This window comes from Panicum virgatum, chromosome 9K (genome assembly GCF_016808335.1).
Source record: "Panicum virgatum strain AP13 chromosome 9K, P.virgatum_v5, whole genome shotgun sequence".
NCBI lineage: Eukaryota > Viridiplantae > Streptophyta > Magnoliopsida > Poales > Poaceae > Panicum > Panicum virgatum.
The window spans coordinates 33,851,590-33,868,647 of NC_053144.1; the positions used below are offsets into that span (position 1 = coordinate 33,851,590).

Genomic DNA, 17,058 nt, shown 5'->3' on the forward strand with positions numbered 1-17,058 from the left:
ATACGGCTCTGATACCACTCTGTAACACCCGGTTTATAAAAGAACATAAACCGAGCAATCATATACGTGCCAGGATCAAGTCACACGTATATACAACAGAATGAACGGTATAATCAAAGCACATATCATGTAAAAAGACATAATAAAGCGAATACGAATGTTATTTATTACAATAATGACAAAAATGTCTGATACAGCGGAAGCGAAGTACAAAAATACGATAAAGCTCTCCGAAGCTGAAGCAGGGCGCCACAGGGACGTCGACTGGGAGACGAAGCACCTAGAAGTCCTCGTAGTCCTGGTAGCGCCGGACGAACTCCCTCGTGTCGGCAGGAACTGAGCAGCAGTAGCGTAGCCAAGAGGAAAAAGTAGAGAAGAGGCAAGGGTGAGTACACAACTTGTACTCAACAAGTATAACACAAACTATGAGGCTCTAGGCTGGCTGACTCAACTGCATTAGCTTTTAAGTGTTGGCAAAATTTTATTAAAGCTGTTTACTACGACTTGATGAATTACCATTATCCCAGTTACATAGTAATTAATCAGAATTAATTATGTAACTACGGAGAACCATACCAAGACCAAGCCACCAAGGTAACCCCGAGAAGCACCTCCCTCGTCGGAAGGAGATAACTCCACTAATCAAAAGGAGGATCTGGGCCGCTCATAACCGTGAGCACGGCTAGTATACCAGTTTTACACTCTGCAGAGGTTGCACATCTTTACCCACAAGTCGTGAGCTACGCCAGTTGTTCATCACACTTCCTTAGGTGAGATGGCCAGCTGACTCACTACGAGGCCTTTACAAAGAATCTCGTTGGTAAGGCATAACCGCGAGAGTTAGGTCGGCGATGATGGGGCCCACCTCACGGGGGTACAAGCACAGGTACGCAAACCAAGCACAGACCAGCCGGAGGAGCAGGGACCATTGAAGCTTACTACTCTTGCCCCGCAGGTAAGTTACTTCAAACCAAAAAGATCTAATTATTACGCCAAGTCTATCCCATTCTAGCCTTGTGGTAGCGCTGTCGTCCCAGGTTGTCGCTCTATGAACCGGTCCTTATGGAGAGTGGCCAACCAAGCACTAAGCACCTTGCTGGCCCCCTAAACCATGTTTCTATAAAAACCATCTTTTAACGAGACGTGAGCCACTCAATCCACACAGAGGGCCACTCTCAGAATTAAGTTCAAGTAAACCATTAGTCAAATTAACTAAAAAGGACCAGAGTGTGTTATAGCGTAGCAACCTAGCACAACTAACCCAAAATGCAACCCAAGGATATATATAAAGGATATAAAGTGGCTAGGAAATCCTTATAGACATACAGTATTAAAATGCAGTATGAATTTGTATTTAAAGATGATAGGTTGTTCATGTTATACTTGCCTTCCTCGTACTGCTCCTGCTGCTGCTCAAAGTGCTCGGAAGACGGCTGCTCCTGGTACTGGTACTGAGGCTCCTCAGATGGATCAACGTCTACTCACGAACACATGGCCAAAACAATGCACGATAATAAGCATACAAGCAAACACTAACAAAAACTAAGAAACAATACATCAATACATAAAAACAGCAAGAAAAACTAAGCTAAAACTATTCTACTCGTTACAACGATCGCGTGGATATAAAGAACGCTAAAAACGGAGCTAAAACGCGTTTTCTAGGCTAAAAACAAGTTCTAGGGGCTTATTTGTAAGAAAACTGAAGTTCCAGGGGGTTTTCTGCAAAAACCGAGGGCTAAAACGTAATTAAACTAAAGCGTTAGGGTCTAACTTGCAAAAACACGAGGACAGGGACGGCGGGCACTATTTCCGGAAAGAGCAGGGACCTAAACATTAAAAACAGGACCTATACGTAATTATTTTTGACTAAGGCTGGACCGCGGGTTGATTGTGGAAAACCTCAGGGGCTCTTAAGGAAAATACACAGGCCGAACCGTTATCTTTGATTCAGGGCGCTTGGATCTAGATCTGACTGCTCAGGGTGGCTCGGTCCTAGATCTAATCTAGGCCGTCGCTTTCGGATCGGGTGGCTGGGGGGGTTTGGGCGCGCGGGGCGGCGGCGCTGCTCACGGAGCGCGGCGGCGCGCGGCCGCGGAGCCGCCGGAGTTCGCCCATCCGGCGCTCCGGGGGTGGGTTTGAGCCAGGGATGGGCCGGGAAGCATGCACGCGGTATGCGCAAACCACTGAGGTGTAAAGCGGGGCGTTGCGGGGCTGGGAGAGGGAGTCTCACCGACAGGGGTGGCTCGGCGGCGGTGGAACAGCGCCAGGCGAGCGTGTTCGTGCCGCGAGGGTGGCCTACGGGCTACGACAACTCGTGCAATAGGAAGAGGGGGTGCGGGCGAGGCTCACCGGGCGTGGAATCGGACGGGGCGCGACGCAGACGAGCCAGGCGGCGAGCTCAGGCGGAGGCGCACGGACGGAGCTCGAAGGAGGGCCGCTGCAGGGTGTCTCCGGCTCCTAGAACTCGTGATCCGGCCCGCGAAGGTCCTGTGGAAGTGTTCCAGGGGTCAATTAGGCACTAGAGTCGACGGCGGTGAGAGAATTGGGCGGGCGGCGCAACTCACCGTTGATCGTTTAGGGCGTGATTCCGGCGAGGTGGGGCCTGGGCTCCGGGGCAGAGAGCTTGGGAAGCTCCCTGGGTGCACGGCGGTGCTCCTGCGAGGATCTTTCGGGGTGGAGAGGCAGCGGGGTGGTGTGAGTGCGGCGGAGCAGAGCCTCTGTGCAGCGGAGCAAAGGGAGGCGGCGGCTAGGGTTTGTGGGGAGGCGGCGGGATGCGGATTGGGGTACCTGGGGGTGGATAGGGTGTTTAAGAAGGCACGAGCCCGGGGATTTGGGCGTGCGTGCCCAGGGCGTGATCTCGGCGAGATCTGCGGCGGTTTCCGTTGAGCGCGCGGGGGATGCGGGAGGAGGAAGGAGGACCTGGCAAGCGGGGCCTGGTGGCAGGCGGGTGAGAGCGGGCGCGCTGGCTTGCGGGCCCGGCTGGCAGTGGGTGCAGCGCGCGGGGCGGAGCGAGCACGGCTGCAGGCCGAGCAGGGTGAGCGGGCCGCGCGGCGCAGGACTGGGCCGAAGTACGCGGGCGCTGGGCTGGTGGAGGTGTTGCGCTCTGGGCTGGACCGAGCGGAGCCGAGACGGCCTGGGCCAGCGGAGGAGAGGGCGAGCGGGCCTGCTAAGCGGGAAAGGGAGCGGGCCAGGCTGAGTGCTGGGCTGGGCTTGGGAAGGTGGTTTGGGTTTTGGGTTCCTTTCCTTTTCTATTTTCCTTTCTCTTTTCTATTTCTACTTCAAACAAAGTTTGAATTCAAATCAAAATTTGAATTCAAACCACACTCAAATAAAAACATGCACCAGCATGAATGCAACAACAAAGTTTTAACCTTAGACAAAATTTTAAATACTTAATGGAACAAAATTGAATTAAATGCCATACTAAACACAATAAACCTTAGAAATTTAAATAAAGCCAAATAAATCTATTATTAACTGCTGAAATTTAAATTAGGGTGTTACAGTCGGAGGCCGATGCAGGGACGGCCGGGGTGGCGAGCGGTGAGCGGCGGGAAGAAGAGGAAGCAGTAGGAGTATGGCATATGGGGCCCACATAAAGTAAAATATGGAGAGTCCAGTTTTATAGAGCCTCTTGGTTTACTCCTTAGTTTTTTGAGCTATTTATTTTTGAGCTATTTATTTTTTAGCTAATCTTGTAATCTCTAAATTGAGCTAGAATTATGACTAGTCTCTTGGAGATGCTTTTAGCCTTGGTAAAAAAAACACCGCTTTTCCTAGATACTAGGCATTGCTGCCACATAATTTGATGAGGGAACGAGGTTGGCTACATAGTCATTCGACAATACATGGATGTAATTTTTTTTTTGTTCGAGCATCAATACATGGATGAGAGCGGAAACTGCTGAATTGCACATAATAAAGACGATGATGACCTAGATAGAGATACTGATCAAACTATCCTGGAGTATATATCGAAGAGCATATAAACAAGGGTCCTATTTGGATGCTCTAACTGAGTTAGAAGTTAGAAGTTAGAGTTAGTTTCTAGCTCTAGACTAATCCTAAACTAAATCTAACCAAAGTAATGTTTGGATGCAAAGGTTAGAGTCAGATTAAATGCACTTTTTTAATCATTTGATATCTCTCTACCAGGATTTGGTGTGGCCAGCTTTGTGTGCCCTCCTCCCTAGCTCCTCTCTCCCTCCCACGCTACACCATCTCTCTCTCCTGAAGTCGCCAGGGACGGCGTCCGGTAGCGGCCGCAGGGCGGCGAGGATCCCGGGCGGCCACCGTCCCCGACGCTCAGCCTCTGCGTGGGGTACTCCGCGCGTGCTGCCGTTCGCTTCGGACCGGCTGGCGGCCGTCGCGACGCAGACTCCTGCGGGGGCTCGCCGGCGACCTCGATAGGGCGAGGGCGCAGGTGGCGGAGAGGGGCGGATGCACATGTGGGGACAGCGAGGGCGGCGAGGGGAGGACGGCCGGCGCACCGAGGATGGGCGGTGAGGCAAGGGCCGCCACGGATCTTGGCCGGTTTCTTCGAGCGGCGCGGCGAGGACTGGACAGCGCGCGCGGCGAGGCTATGCGGCGAGGATAGGGTGGCGAGCCGAGAGGGGCGGCGTGGGGAGGGTGGCGCGCAGGGAGGGGCGGCGAGGCGGCACTGGCGGCGCTCGCCCCCCTGCTCGCGCGCCCCTCGCGCGGATGGGGAAGAGGACGAACCGTCCACAGCCACGGAGGGGAAAAAAGGGTGGGCCCACCACTCTAACCCAAATAAGCACCTCTTGGAGGGGGTAGTTTTTTGGGTGGGTTAGATGCATCTAACCCACTCTAACTCATTCTGTTTGGATATTTTAGGATTAGATTAGCCTCAAAAAGTCAACTCTAACTCTAACCCTGATATTCAAAGGCCCAGTCGGTGGACGCACAAGATTTGGGGATCTACCTCGGCATGCACCCGCGTGCGCTGAGACATGCATGGCCGTGCTCCCCTTTCGTATTTTACATGCGCTGTTGCCGCCGCACAAAGGCAGGAAGCTGCCCTAGGTGCTTCGATGTCCGCCTGTACTCCCGTGGCCCGGCAGGAAAGCTGCCCAAAGAACCAATCCCTCGTGCACGCACCGTGCCTGCCCCCAACGCTGGGAAATAGTATACAAATCGTCGCTTTGAGATTCCCGCAGCGCGATACGTACGGGTAGTATGCGATATGCTAGTTAATCCGGATGGTTAATTTTGTCCGTCAGTGCACGACGCATGTGCGGAGCAGATGGGTTAAACCTAGGGACTTGGAGTTTGCGCTGTAAAGAATTGGGGATTCACATGTGAAGCATCCTGGCTGGTTCCGGGAGACTGCAGCTAGTTGAACAGCGGGAAGATGGTTTTGATCGAGTTCTTCCACTGCAGACTGTGTATGGGATATAGCAAGTGATTGATGATTGTTTTGCACTGGTCGGTGGCCGGCTGGGAGTTTCGTCTATCTACTTATCGTAGTTCAAAAGAAAAAAATCGAAGGTAGACTTCATGCCTTACTAGTGTGTGTGTGTGTGTGTGTTTTCCGGTTAAAATTTATGTCAGCATCAAGTTGTGATTCCTCTACCTCTAAACTGTCTTGGTACTGCGGGAACTAAATCAGCTTTCTTACAAGCTCTCTTTATATATGCTGACATTCATTAAGATTATCAAGGCGACATTTCTTTTCTTTTCTTTTTTATTTTTGAGGGAAACCAATTGATGGAAGTGGATATGCAACATTTGGTTAATTTCCATTGAGCATGTAGGACTGTGAGAGTCAGAAGACGACATGGTATATACGTTGCTTAGTTTATCCCATCCCATCTTTACAGGTTGCCATTACACGTAGCAACGCAAAGGGACAAGGCAGAAGCCAAAAGCTACCTGCACAATAGCTCTTCAGCTGCGCAATATATATCCATGGCTCTTGTCCAGCCTAACCCAGAGAGACGCATACCAACATTAATTCATTCAACCAGTACACTATACTGATATAATTTACTCCTAAGCTACCCTATATAAAACCTTAAACATCCCTGCAGTATTCCCGGTCCAGACCCTACAAACACCCACGTCACTTCACACTCACTCCATCAGCTTCCTCAAATCCAGCGACCTCATCGTATAGCACAAGCAGCAGCATGAGAGCCAAGGCCATGAAGGCTGCGACGGCGGCCTGCATGCCGCGGCTAGTGCGTGGAGGCGGCTGCCGCGCGTCCACGGCACGCCCGGCGGCGTCGGTCTCGCTGCTCGAGCGCATCCGCGACGTCGTCCTCCGCCTCATCATGCTCTCCGCCGTGTCCAGGGCCTCCGTGCAGCGAACCAGCAGCGGCAAGTCGTCCAAGGCCTCGTCGCAACGCGCTGCCAGCCGGCACCGCGACTCCGACGCGGCCGTCGCTGTGGCGTGCCGGCGGGATGACTCCATCCGGAACAAAGCCGTGGAGGACTGCATCGAGTTCCTCAAGCGCTCCTCGGCCGAGGGCGACGCGGCCAAGCTCTCCAGCGTCACCGACGTCGACGCGAAGCTGCCGGGAGCGACCCCTACCGACGAAGCCAAGATGTCAGCAGTAGGTGGTGAGGACAAGGCCTTCTTTGTCCTCAACGTCGAGGCACGGCATGAGCCCTCACCAGGCGGTGGATGTAGAGAATCATCGACCTAGGACAGGGGAAACTCTTAGAAATTTGTTCAGTTTGTTTAAGGAATTATTATTTTTGTACCATCGATCTGTTGTCATCTTTTGTGAACGCTTTCGCTTTTGATATCGCTTACAAAGTGCTTGACGATGACGACACAGCCAAGTGGAGTGGTTCATCGGTGTGCGTTTCGTGTTTTTATTTTTGGTTTCTTGATGGGGTTTGTGAGCTGGAAAGGAGGGAGCAAAAGGACGGTGAAAATATTTATATTGAAGAAGAAAACGTATGTCAACTGTTTCCTTGGTAGTGCGCGAAGTTCGTAGTACTGCTTATCGATCTGGATTCTATTGGATGCATTCGAATGTTATCTGGATTTTTATGCAAACAGTTCAGTATGTTCCATTGTTTCTGCGCAAATGATTTCTTTGAACGTAACTCTGGTCCGAATTATATTTGTCACCCAGTTCCTAAGCACTTTCTTTCAATTGATGGATCCTATATACAGGTACAACGTTAACATTCTTATCTAATTTGAGTAAGGCTTAATTTGTTCATCTTCACATGAGACGTGCTGGAAAAAAAAAAGTGAAATCCTAGAAATACTCCAGAAAAAAGCAAAACATTCCATCATTGATTAATAGTAATCTAATCATAACAAGCAAGGATATTGTATAAAACATATTTATTAATCAGAATACCATTAATAAACAAAAACTTAGTATCCACACTTCTAATCAACCAGTTTTGCCGATACAAAAAAAAATTATGCTGAGGTACCCTCAGAACTTGAATTATCCACCTCTGCCATTATAATTAGGATTTATTTTGCTTATTGTATTTTCAGAAAAAGCCTTGGAAGTGCTGTGGATTTAGTTATCTGTCATAGGCGTCCTTTTGTTCTTATGTGGGCTTTTATCTTTTCCATCCGAAATTTCTGCTGCAGTTGCTTCTTTCTTGTACCCTAGCTAAAATGTTCCAAGTGTTCTAGAAGTTAAAATGTTCCAAGTGTTCTAGAAGAGGAATGCTTTAACAGTGAAATGAGTTTCATATATGGGACCATTTCAACGAATGATTTGGTAGTATCATGGTAACAGGATGTCAAGTTTATAGCACTCATTATGATTGGTGAGCGTTAAAAAAAGAAACAGAGCGCCCAGTTGTGCTCTCTCTGAACCCAGAAAACTTGCTCTTAGCATTCCGGACTAAACCAGTTTCAATGGCAGTATCATAGGAGCGTAATGAGCATTAAATTTGATGACATGGCACGGCAATTATGAAGAGAGAGGAGGAAGAATGCCATCACCTTGACACTTCTTCAGCTCGGTTACCTAGTTCACAGTCTTTATAACTGTGCGATGATACTCCCTACCGAGACTGGCCTTATTACAGTATACTGTATAGCCATTCTGTACTCGAAAACTGTAACTTTTATCCGAACTTGATTGTCAAACGTCCATTATTATCCTACGAAAATAAGGGAGCACGCACACACCAATCCATAAATGACATGCATGTCCTAATATTAAACAGTATTAAACTTAATAATTGACATAGAAGCACTCTGTTGCCGCAAAAATCGAACAAAGAGCCTTACAGAGCATGACACGCTAAGGTCTGACAGCTCTGATTATCTCCGGTGCCGCTGCTGCAAATTAGATTCAGAGTCAATTTGACCTGTAATTGATAAAGAAAGAAACTTAATTAGTAGATAACACATCGGCTGGAATTCTGAAGAGTTCTACAAAACACATGAGACTTGAAGTCTGATACATCACCGAGGCTATCGGCTATGGAGCCAATTCCCAAACAACGAATAGAGGCAACGATAAACTTAATCGTAAAGCAAACTTGTCATTGAATCTAATTATTGCAAAGCTTATTTCTAAAACAAATTTTTGATCACATTGAAACTCCAAGTTACCTTTATCATATTTATTTTTATAGAAAACCAAACCTAACTAATAAGATTTATTTTAAAGCCACTATTCAAGGATCTACCGAGACAGCTTGAGATAGCGAGATTAGATTAAACGAACTAGCCGATAAGGTTAACTATAATGAGGAACAAAATTTTGATAACTTGAAAATGAGATGAAAATCAAGTAAACTATCGGCTAGTAAAGATTAAGCAGGAAAAGGTTAGATAAATCCGATAGATATATGGTTATTATCATATACTAAATTGTAAAATCTATTAAGAACTAGCAAGAGATCGGATGCTGGAACTTAAAGAAATCGATAACTAGTGATATCAATTAAAACTAACAAGAGATTGAAACAATAGCAGCATTGTATGATTTAAAAGAGATGGGATAAATTGGTTGATAAACTAGTTGAAACTACAGCGACACGCTGGTAATTAAAGCCTAGAAAATCTGGTAAAACAATGTTTACAGGCAAACCAGAGATCAAAGAGATGCAGCACTGTTTACCACCGAAGAAGTCGTCGAAAACTACTGCTACTTCAACTCCTAGGGTTTTAGCTAGAGTCGAGAAAAAAGGTATTGATGGATCATTATTCTTAGCCCTGACCACTACTATATATACTATAAAACTAAAAGACTACTAATCAATCACAACGAAATAAACTTGATGAAAAAACAACTATTACATATTTACAAAGCTTTCCAAAGAAACCAGACTTCTATAAAATGTCCAACTTACATCCTCACACTGGTCCTGCTCATACCGTGGCCCTCGTTGCCTTTGACCGGATCCTTGTCAACTTTGACCAAGACTTGTAACCGCCTTGATCGAAATGCGTTATCAGTCTTTTCTAGGATAATCCATCAGCTCCTCGCCAAACTCTTCATCAGCTTACTCCATACGCTGTCCTTCCATAAATATACTTGCAAAATTTGCACACTCGTTATTGAGTCAGTTGCATATATCATTACAAGGTAATATGCCCCATAAATTTATATTTCTCCTATTACCCGAAACTAGGTAATATGTGACGATAATTGTCCAAACCTAACTATCTAACTAAATGGACGGTTCATAGTTACTTGAGAGTATTGTATATACTGCTGGAAGTAGAATTGAAACTAGAATTGAGAGAGCAAATGAATTGAGGGAATGAATATTGAGAGAATGAATGATTGATTCTTATTGATGGGATTGATTGCATATGTATACAAGTTCAAAGGGCATGATGTCCCTTGGGATTGGCCCTTTGAGTTGACCATTTCATGATGGCCCTTTCATGATGGTCCTTTCATGAAAGGTAACCACCTAATGACATCATTAATCTAATTAACTATTACAGAAATTGATCACTAATTCTAATTTCTTAACAACACTTCACATTGATCAATTTCTGGTTCTTGTGGTCTTGTAATTAATCGAATAACTCCTTGAATACCTTATGGGAAAAATCAGAAGATGCAATATAATATATATAACTCCCCCAAAAACCTTTCATGAAAAATGTGAGGAGAATATTTACAAAACCCTGTGGGAAAAAACCAAAGTAATACCGGTATACCTGGCAAAACATTTTAAAACCCGATGAAAAAATAAGGAGAAACACCATAATATACAATTATCAATGTTAGTAGACCCTTGAGATAAACCTAAAGTCTTAGTCTAATAGCACCTTGACCATATGGTCAATATGCCTCAAATATCATCTTTCAAAACCCCCTTGGGGAAATAGATCTTTGTGTTGGCGTTGCCTCATCAAAAGCTTTATATGAGAAACCTCAATGGAAAAAAAACTAACATAAAGAAAAAGAGTAAAATGCATGTTATGTCTGAGTATCATCCACCAAAAACCCCCGTGGGAAAAAATGGATGATATGACGTAACCTTGTGTTGATATTGCCTCATTAAAAACTTTATATGAGAAACCCTAAGGGAAAAACTCATAGAAAGAAAAGAGTGCAATATAATATTTGCAACAAGTTACTATTCAGAGAAACTCTCCCCCTGATACTTGAAAATCTCAAAGTAAATTCATATCAATGCACTCAACACATAAGAAATGTGGAGTATTGTAGACTCTGTGAACATCTCATCACTTAGTTTGCAAATTTTCATATGTCCGTATTGCCTATGGAACATAACCATTTTAGTGAAAAAATATTACACTAAGTATAACTTGTCGTCATCTACATAACACAAGTTGCATTACCTTTATAGGTAACAACTATTGATTCAATGGATTCAACACCACATAACTTCAGTATGTTATATACCATTCTATCAAGCTATACGCATTCATGTAAAGCCTTGTGCAATACAACATCAGAATGATTAGTGGAATTGACCATAAATGCCTAGTTAAAAGATAATCACAAAATGGTCTTTCCATATATACATTAAGCCTTCCAATGATCTGAATTTTGGGGTCTTAGAAATAATCAGAATCATTATATCCACATTATTAGATCTTGGATTATACCAAGATCACATGTGCTATTTGAGGTATCAAAAGATGCTCTTAACTCCAATCTACCAATATTTGGTTGGAGTAGCATGCTACTAGATAGCAAATCCTTGCAAAATTAATATCCGGCTGGGAACTTTTGCAAGATATATTAGCGCATCAATAGCACGAAGATAATGAACCATATGTCCTATTATCTCATCTCAATCAGTATGGCATAAAATAATCTTTCTCTTTTCTAGAGGTGTAACAACCATAGGATACCTTCATATTGAATCGTTCAATATGATCTGGATATAAATAGCTTTGTACAAAACATTGGGAGAAGATGCTCAATTCATAAACACATAATAAAATATTGGTTTAGTCCGTATCTTTCATTTTGAACTCCATCTTTAGAATACACAAACTATCAATGTGTGTTCATTGCTAATGATGTCAAGATTATTGACCACCATATATGACTACGAAGTCCAATCAAGGACATTAAAATGAACACCTACATGTAATCAATTTTGTATCCCTTAAGTTTAAGAAGTACACACAAAGTCGATTGTACCAAATTCAACTTAACTGCTTTAAGCTGTATATTGACTCAAGCAATACACAAAATATGTTGCGATTTTATGTACGAGGGTTGGGTATGTAAACTCCTTCTTGAAAGTTTCACAAATATGCCAGACCAGGTGATCATATAAATATATGCAATCACTACATCTATCAACTATCAACTGCAATGATAGATGCTTTTGTACTGCTAATCAAAAGATAGTATCACAAATTTATAAAAATTCTTTAAGAGAATAATTTGCATTGAAAATCAATGCCTATGCTTTGCATAAACCTCTTGTGCTACTAATTTTGCTTTGTATCTCACCACCATATTGTTCTCAATCCATTAGGATGAAAACACTTATGTATCCCTCGGTAAAGATATCTTGAGATGTTAGCTTCATAGCCTAAAACATCTGTTTCCTTGTGAGCAAGACAATCTCTGTATCTATTACTTCATCCAAGAAGTTCCAATGAGAGTGCTCTAAACACTCTGCCATAGTCTTATGAACTAGATGACTTGTAATGTTGTATACAATTTATTTAGAGAAATATGTGTCGACATATGTAGCCTTTCTATCATATCACTACAAGACATGTTACCTTCCATGACCAATCGATTATGTCATAAAGACCTCAAAAATCATCACAAAGCACTGTTTATAACGTTTTCAAATAACATCATGTATTCTGCGTCACAGAAAGTCTCGTGATGGTTTTGTAAAAACATCACAGATTGACGCAATCTATGACATTTCCCAACCGTCATAGAATTGCCATGAGCCTGCACAACTCAACCCAAGCCCATTGTTCATGACAAAAATTAACGTCATAGAAATTGTCATAGATTGAATAGTCATGTGATCATCAAAATCGTTGCTGCTGACGTGGACTGTGACATGGCCGCTGACGTGGAGTCAAACGTTGACGCTGATGTGGCCCATTTTTTCAGGCCAATAATTTTGGGCCTCCCTTTTTTGGGCCCATTAGTTTATTTCAGCTGGCCCAAATAGCCCACTAAATTTTGCACAATTACATTTCACTCAATTGCAGCCCACTTTTCAGAATTACTTTTCTAGCCCAATAAAAGATATAAAGCCTATATAATCAACACTACCAATACAGAATTTTATACAAAATCACATCACATGTTTTTATCCAGTAGCACACTAATGACAGAATCTCATTTTTTTCATACAACAAATGCTCAAGAAAAGATCATACAACATCACCAAATACCACTAGAAGAGCAAAATTTTGAAGCAATTCCACCAGACGAGCAAAATTTAGGATCCTGAAAAGAGCACATCAACAATACTTATTAGCGGGCAATATTTAGATGGAACCTACTAAAATGCTGAGCATAACCATCAAAGATGGAGCACATCCAGAAAGCAAAATACAATGGCATATTCATTTTTCAAAATTATCCAAGATAGTAATTATAATAGAATTATAAATACACAAATGAAGCACTGGTTATGTCACAATCCTAGACTAGCCTGGCCAGCCAGGACTGTTATGTTTATGTCACATACCAATGGACCGTTAGTTGCATATCTTTCACTGGAAAGGAGCATAGCTAACTCCTGCACATCTTGTTGCTCATCCTGAAATTTGAAATATAGCTAATTAATTTGAAATATGAACCCAGCAAACGCAACACATTTGTACTGATAAAAAGAATGCCACTGCCAAAGACAAAATAAACAAATACTATTAGAGAGAAACTCAAGTACTTAGATTTGCATGTATGGCAAGAGCTCTGAAATCCTAATCAGGTTGAGTGTAGCAAGTACAGTCGCAGAGTAGAAGACTAGCAAGTCAATACTAGTTGATGCATTTGTAATGACCAATTTGGCTAAGGAATATGTTCAATGACAGATAAACTAACCAATTTGGCTCTAGCTGAATAAAGATCCATGGCAACCTAACAGCCATTGTGCAAAGCATGGATCTAAACAAGCACCGATCTAAACAAGCATGGATGTGTGTGAGCAGACTGCATACATGGAAGTGCTCGCTACCATTATTGTTACTCTTCTCCCTGTTCACACTTGCTAACAGGAATGAAACTAGTTCTTAGCAACAGACTTCATGATCCACCAAAGAAAATAGTACTAAAGACAAGCAAGTAATGATTGCAAGATGGTTAGTAACAGTAGCAAGACAATGATGTCAACTCTGATGACTGAAATAAACCTGAAGAACTTCTGTTGCTAACTAGAGAGAAGAGCTGAGCTGCAGATGTTACCAACTAGCAGAGATTCAGATAACATCACTAGTCAAAGGCATATGACCCATGACTCCAAATAAAAATGGACTCTACCTGTTACTCAGAGCTAGCAGATCAGCACAAGTTAACAACATTTTAGACCCCTCTCGTCATGCCCCAGAGCTAGGCCTGAGGGAGATGCGCTGCTGCTGTGGACCGAACAAACCAAACACAGTCCGCCTATGGGGAGAAAAGAAGAGGCGAGGAGCACGGATTAAACGCAGCTCCTATTTTACATTTGATTAACCTAGACCAGAACGAACAGGTTGGATTTGAGATGTTGGGGAGAAAAACGAAGGTACCTGGGGCTTGATCCAACAGGACAGCTACTGCAGGCCAGCAAATCTGGAAAAAAAAGAAAGCAAATTAATTCGTGGATCTGCAATCTGAAAAAAAAAGCAAATCAATTCGTGAGTCTGCTTAGGAAGAGGAGGGCTCTGCCCGTGCCGCACTAGCACCACCCGCTTTACCGCCTGCTCGTCGCGACGAAGGGGAGCGGCGGCGCCCTGTCCCCCGCCGCCTCGCTCTGTAGACGAAGGGGAGCCACCGCAACCCACAACGCGTAGGTCTCCCCAGCCCAACACGCCACTCGTGGGGAGGGAGCCCTACGAGGATGCGGCCGCACCCGCATCCTTGGTCAACGAGGGGCTACGGTGGAAGGCAGTGGGAGGGCGCGAAGGACCAGCAGCGGGGGCGGAGGAAGAGAGCGCGGCGCGCGGGAGGAGGAAGAGGGGTTAGGGTACTGGCGGTCGGCCAAAGCATCTTTTATACCAGGTGAGCCTAACCTTGATCGTCAGATCGAGGATGGATGGTACAGAAAAATTGGGCCGTGGCAGGCCGAGTAGAAACATGGGCCCTTTGGGTCTATTTAACAAAATTTATCATTTATTCATAAACTATAAGAGACAAATAAAACTAAAGAATAAGTTTGTACAATTTTCTCTTTTGTACCCTAATGCAATTTTTATATGTATTAGAATATATATATGTTGTTACCTACAAGTTTCAAAAAATTTAAAACTGATTTATTATTTTTATAGTTTAAATAAATTTCTACATGCTTATCAAAAGTATTTCCAAATTGAACTATGTGTAGCTCAAATAAGATTTCTAAAAATGCATACAAATTATATTTAGGCTCATATGTTCTATTTTAGCTCATATACTAAAATTAGATGAAAAATTCAATTGTCTTCCAAGGACAATTCAAACTTCTACATCCAAATTAGCACATAATAATTACAATAATATCAAAATTAGGTTAAAAAATTCTAAAAGTCGACGTGACAATATATTTTTGACCCATAAGATTGTAATATAAAAATTAAATAATTTTACTTAAGTGAGACCACACATTCTTCACAAATGGATACATATCTCACATAGTTTTTTGTAATTGAAGTCAAACTTTGAGATTTGAACACCTCATGACATGATCGAACTCGTACGCCGCTCAATTTTGGACACCACCTTATATTGTCCATAACATTGGAAAATATTAAGTTATATTAGCAATTATTATTCAAAAACATATCTTTTCTATTCTCTATTAAGATGGAAGAAAACATGTCATATGGAAAAAATCAAGATGTAACAATTAACATACAAACAAATGCCACTAAATAAAATATCCTGATTTTAGAAAAAATTAGAACAAAAACCACTAAATTTGGAGTTCTTATGACGGAGAAATAACAACTCAAAATTTAATTCCGGATTAAAAAGAAAACTACGTATTGCATATCTGCTCCTAGTTGTAGAACCACGTTACAATGATATAATAACTAATAGTTACCTAATAAAAGCGCAAACCAAGGCGTGGCACAGTGGTAATGTAGTTGTATCTAGTCTCTAAGATCTGGGTTCGAAGCCTCAGTATAACACAATTGAAGGCGCAGCCTAGTGGTAAGGCGCTAATTCTTGCCACCAAGACCCATGTTCGATTCTTTCTCTTCCTCTTTTTTCATGCTGATGTTATAAATAAGTTATTCACGCGAGCCGGAACAAAATGCAGTGGTAGTGCGGTGGTTGGTTGGGCCTGCGCCTCTTTGTTGCAAGGAGCCCGCGTTTTTTTCCCCTGATGGCCGCCAGTCTCAGCCCAAAACTTGCCGCCGATTTTTTTTTTTCCGATAGCCGCTAGCCGCCACGCACAACAGTGCCGCCATTTTTTTCGGATGGCCGCCAGGCTCAGCTCAAAACTCTAGTGCCGCCATTTTTTTTATGGCAGGTGCTGCCACTTTTTTTTTCCCATGGCCTCCAGGATTAGACTAGCTTTTTTTTCCAATGGCCGCGGGAACTCATAATGAAGCGGGCTCAGCCGAGTAAAACTTTGATGAGAGAAAAAATGATTTTTTAGATGAAAAAATATAATGGAAGTTTTTCCTATGCATCACAATTTTTCAAAAATAAAAGACAATAAATTGAAGCCTGAATAAATTCAAAAGAATTCAGACAACAACATTCTCGAGGTATTTTTTCTTTCTATAATTTTATAAACCATTTGTGTCCTACATGACAGGTGGGTCCATGCTATCTGGACTTGAAAGATGGGCCCATACAAACTTTGACAAATTTGAATTTGTTGATTGTGATGAATTTGAGAAAACGTCACTAAGATGTGGGCCGAACTATGACGAATTTGATAAAACGTCACTAAATTCTGGGCTTCAATGTCCATAATGCACATCCATGACAGAAAACAAAAAATCGTCATAGATGTCGTACCATTCGTGATGTTCTCTGAAAACGTCACGAGAAATCCATCATAGAATGTAACATTTCTTGTAGTGTATAATTCTCCAGTCTATCAAGACTCAAAAGTATTCTGGATGACTCATTGTGACTTCCTGAAACGAGAGTCATAGCTTTCCGATATCCTAGTATTAGTATTTAGGTGCACCTCCGAGCTAGGTTTGTGGATGACATTTATCCATTGGGTAATAGCTAATATTTACCCACAAGGTGTCACCAACTATATGTTGACTTGAATTAATTTACTATCTTAGAAGGAAAACCTTTTATTGCTAGCATGATTCTGCTTTATGGCCATAATTCTTCCCCTCTTATTTACAATTGGTAGTTGAGTGGTTTTATTTGTGTGGCAGAACCAGTTTGAATTATACCAGTTTGAGTGCACTAAACATCTATACGCACCTCAACCGGTATAATCATTGGTCTGTCGGGTAACATCCCAATG

At 43.0% G+C, this 17,058-nt stretch overlaps 1 protein-coding gene and 1 long non-coding RNA gene across 2 annotated transcripts; one reads left to right on the plus strand and one right to left on the minus strand.

Annotated features, from left to right (window-relative positions):
- The first annotated feature begins 6,001 nt into the window (after positions 1-6,001).
- Positions 6,002-6,810, plus strand: LOC120648675. The gene has a single exon (XM_039925378.1). It carries the CDS (start codon positions 6,153-6,155, stop codon positions 6,669-6,671), a length of 519 nt encoding a protein of 172 aa, XP_039781312.1. The 5' UTR covers positions 6,002-6,152; the 3' UTR covers positions 6,672-6,810.
- Positions 6,811-12,645: 5,835 nt separating this feature from the next.
- Positions 12,646-14,597, minus strand: LOC120651277. The gene is made up of 4 exons (XR_005666058.1): positions 14,165-14,597; positions 13,917-14,042; positions 13,126-13,197; positions 12,646-12,881 (listed from the first exon to the last, which is right to left on the minus strand). It is a non-coding gene; the product is annotated as an uncharacterized LOC120651277 (long non-coding RNA).
- Between the last annotated feature and the right edge of the window lie 2,461 nt (positions 14,598-17,058).

What these genes read in the sequence shown, in the direction of transcription:
- LOC120648675 (XM_039925378.1), top strand. Translation starts at nt 6,153, where the DNA reads ATGAGAGCCAAGGCCATGAAGGCTGCGACGGCGGCCTGCATGCCGCGG.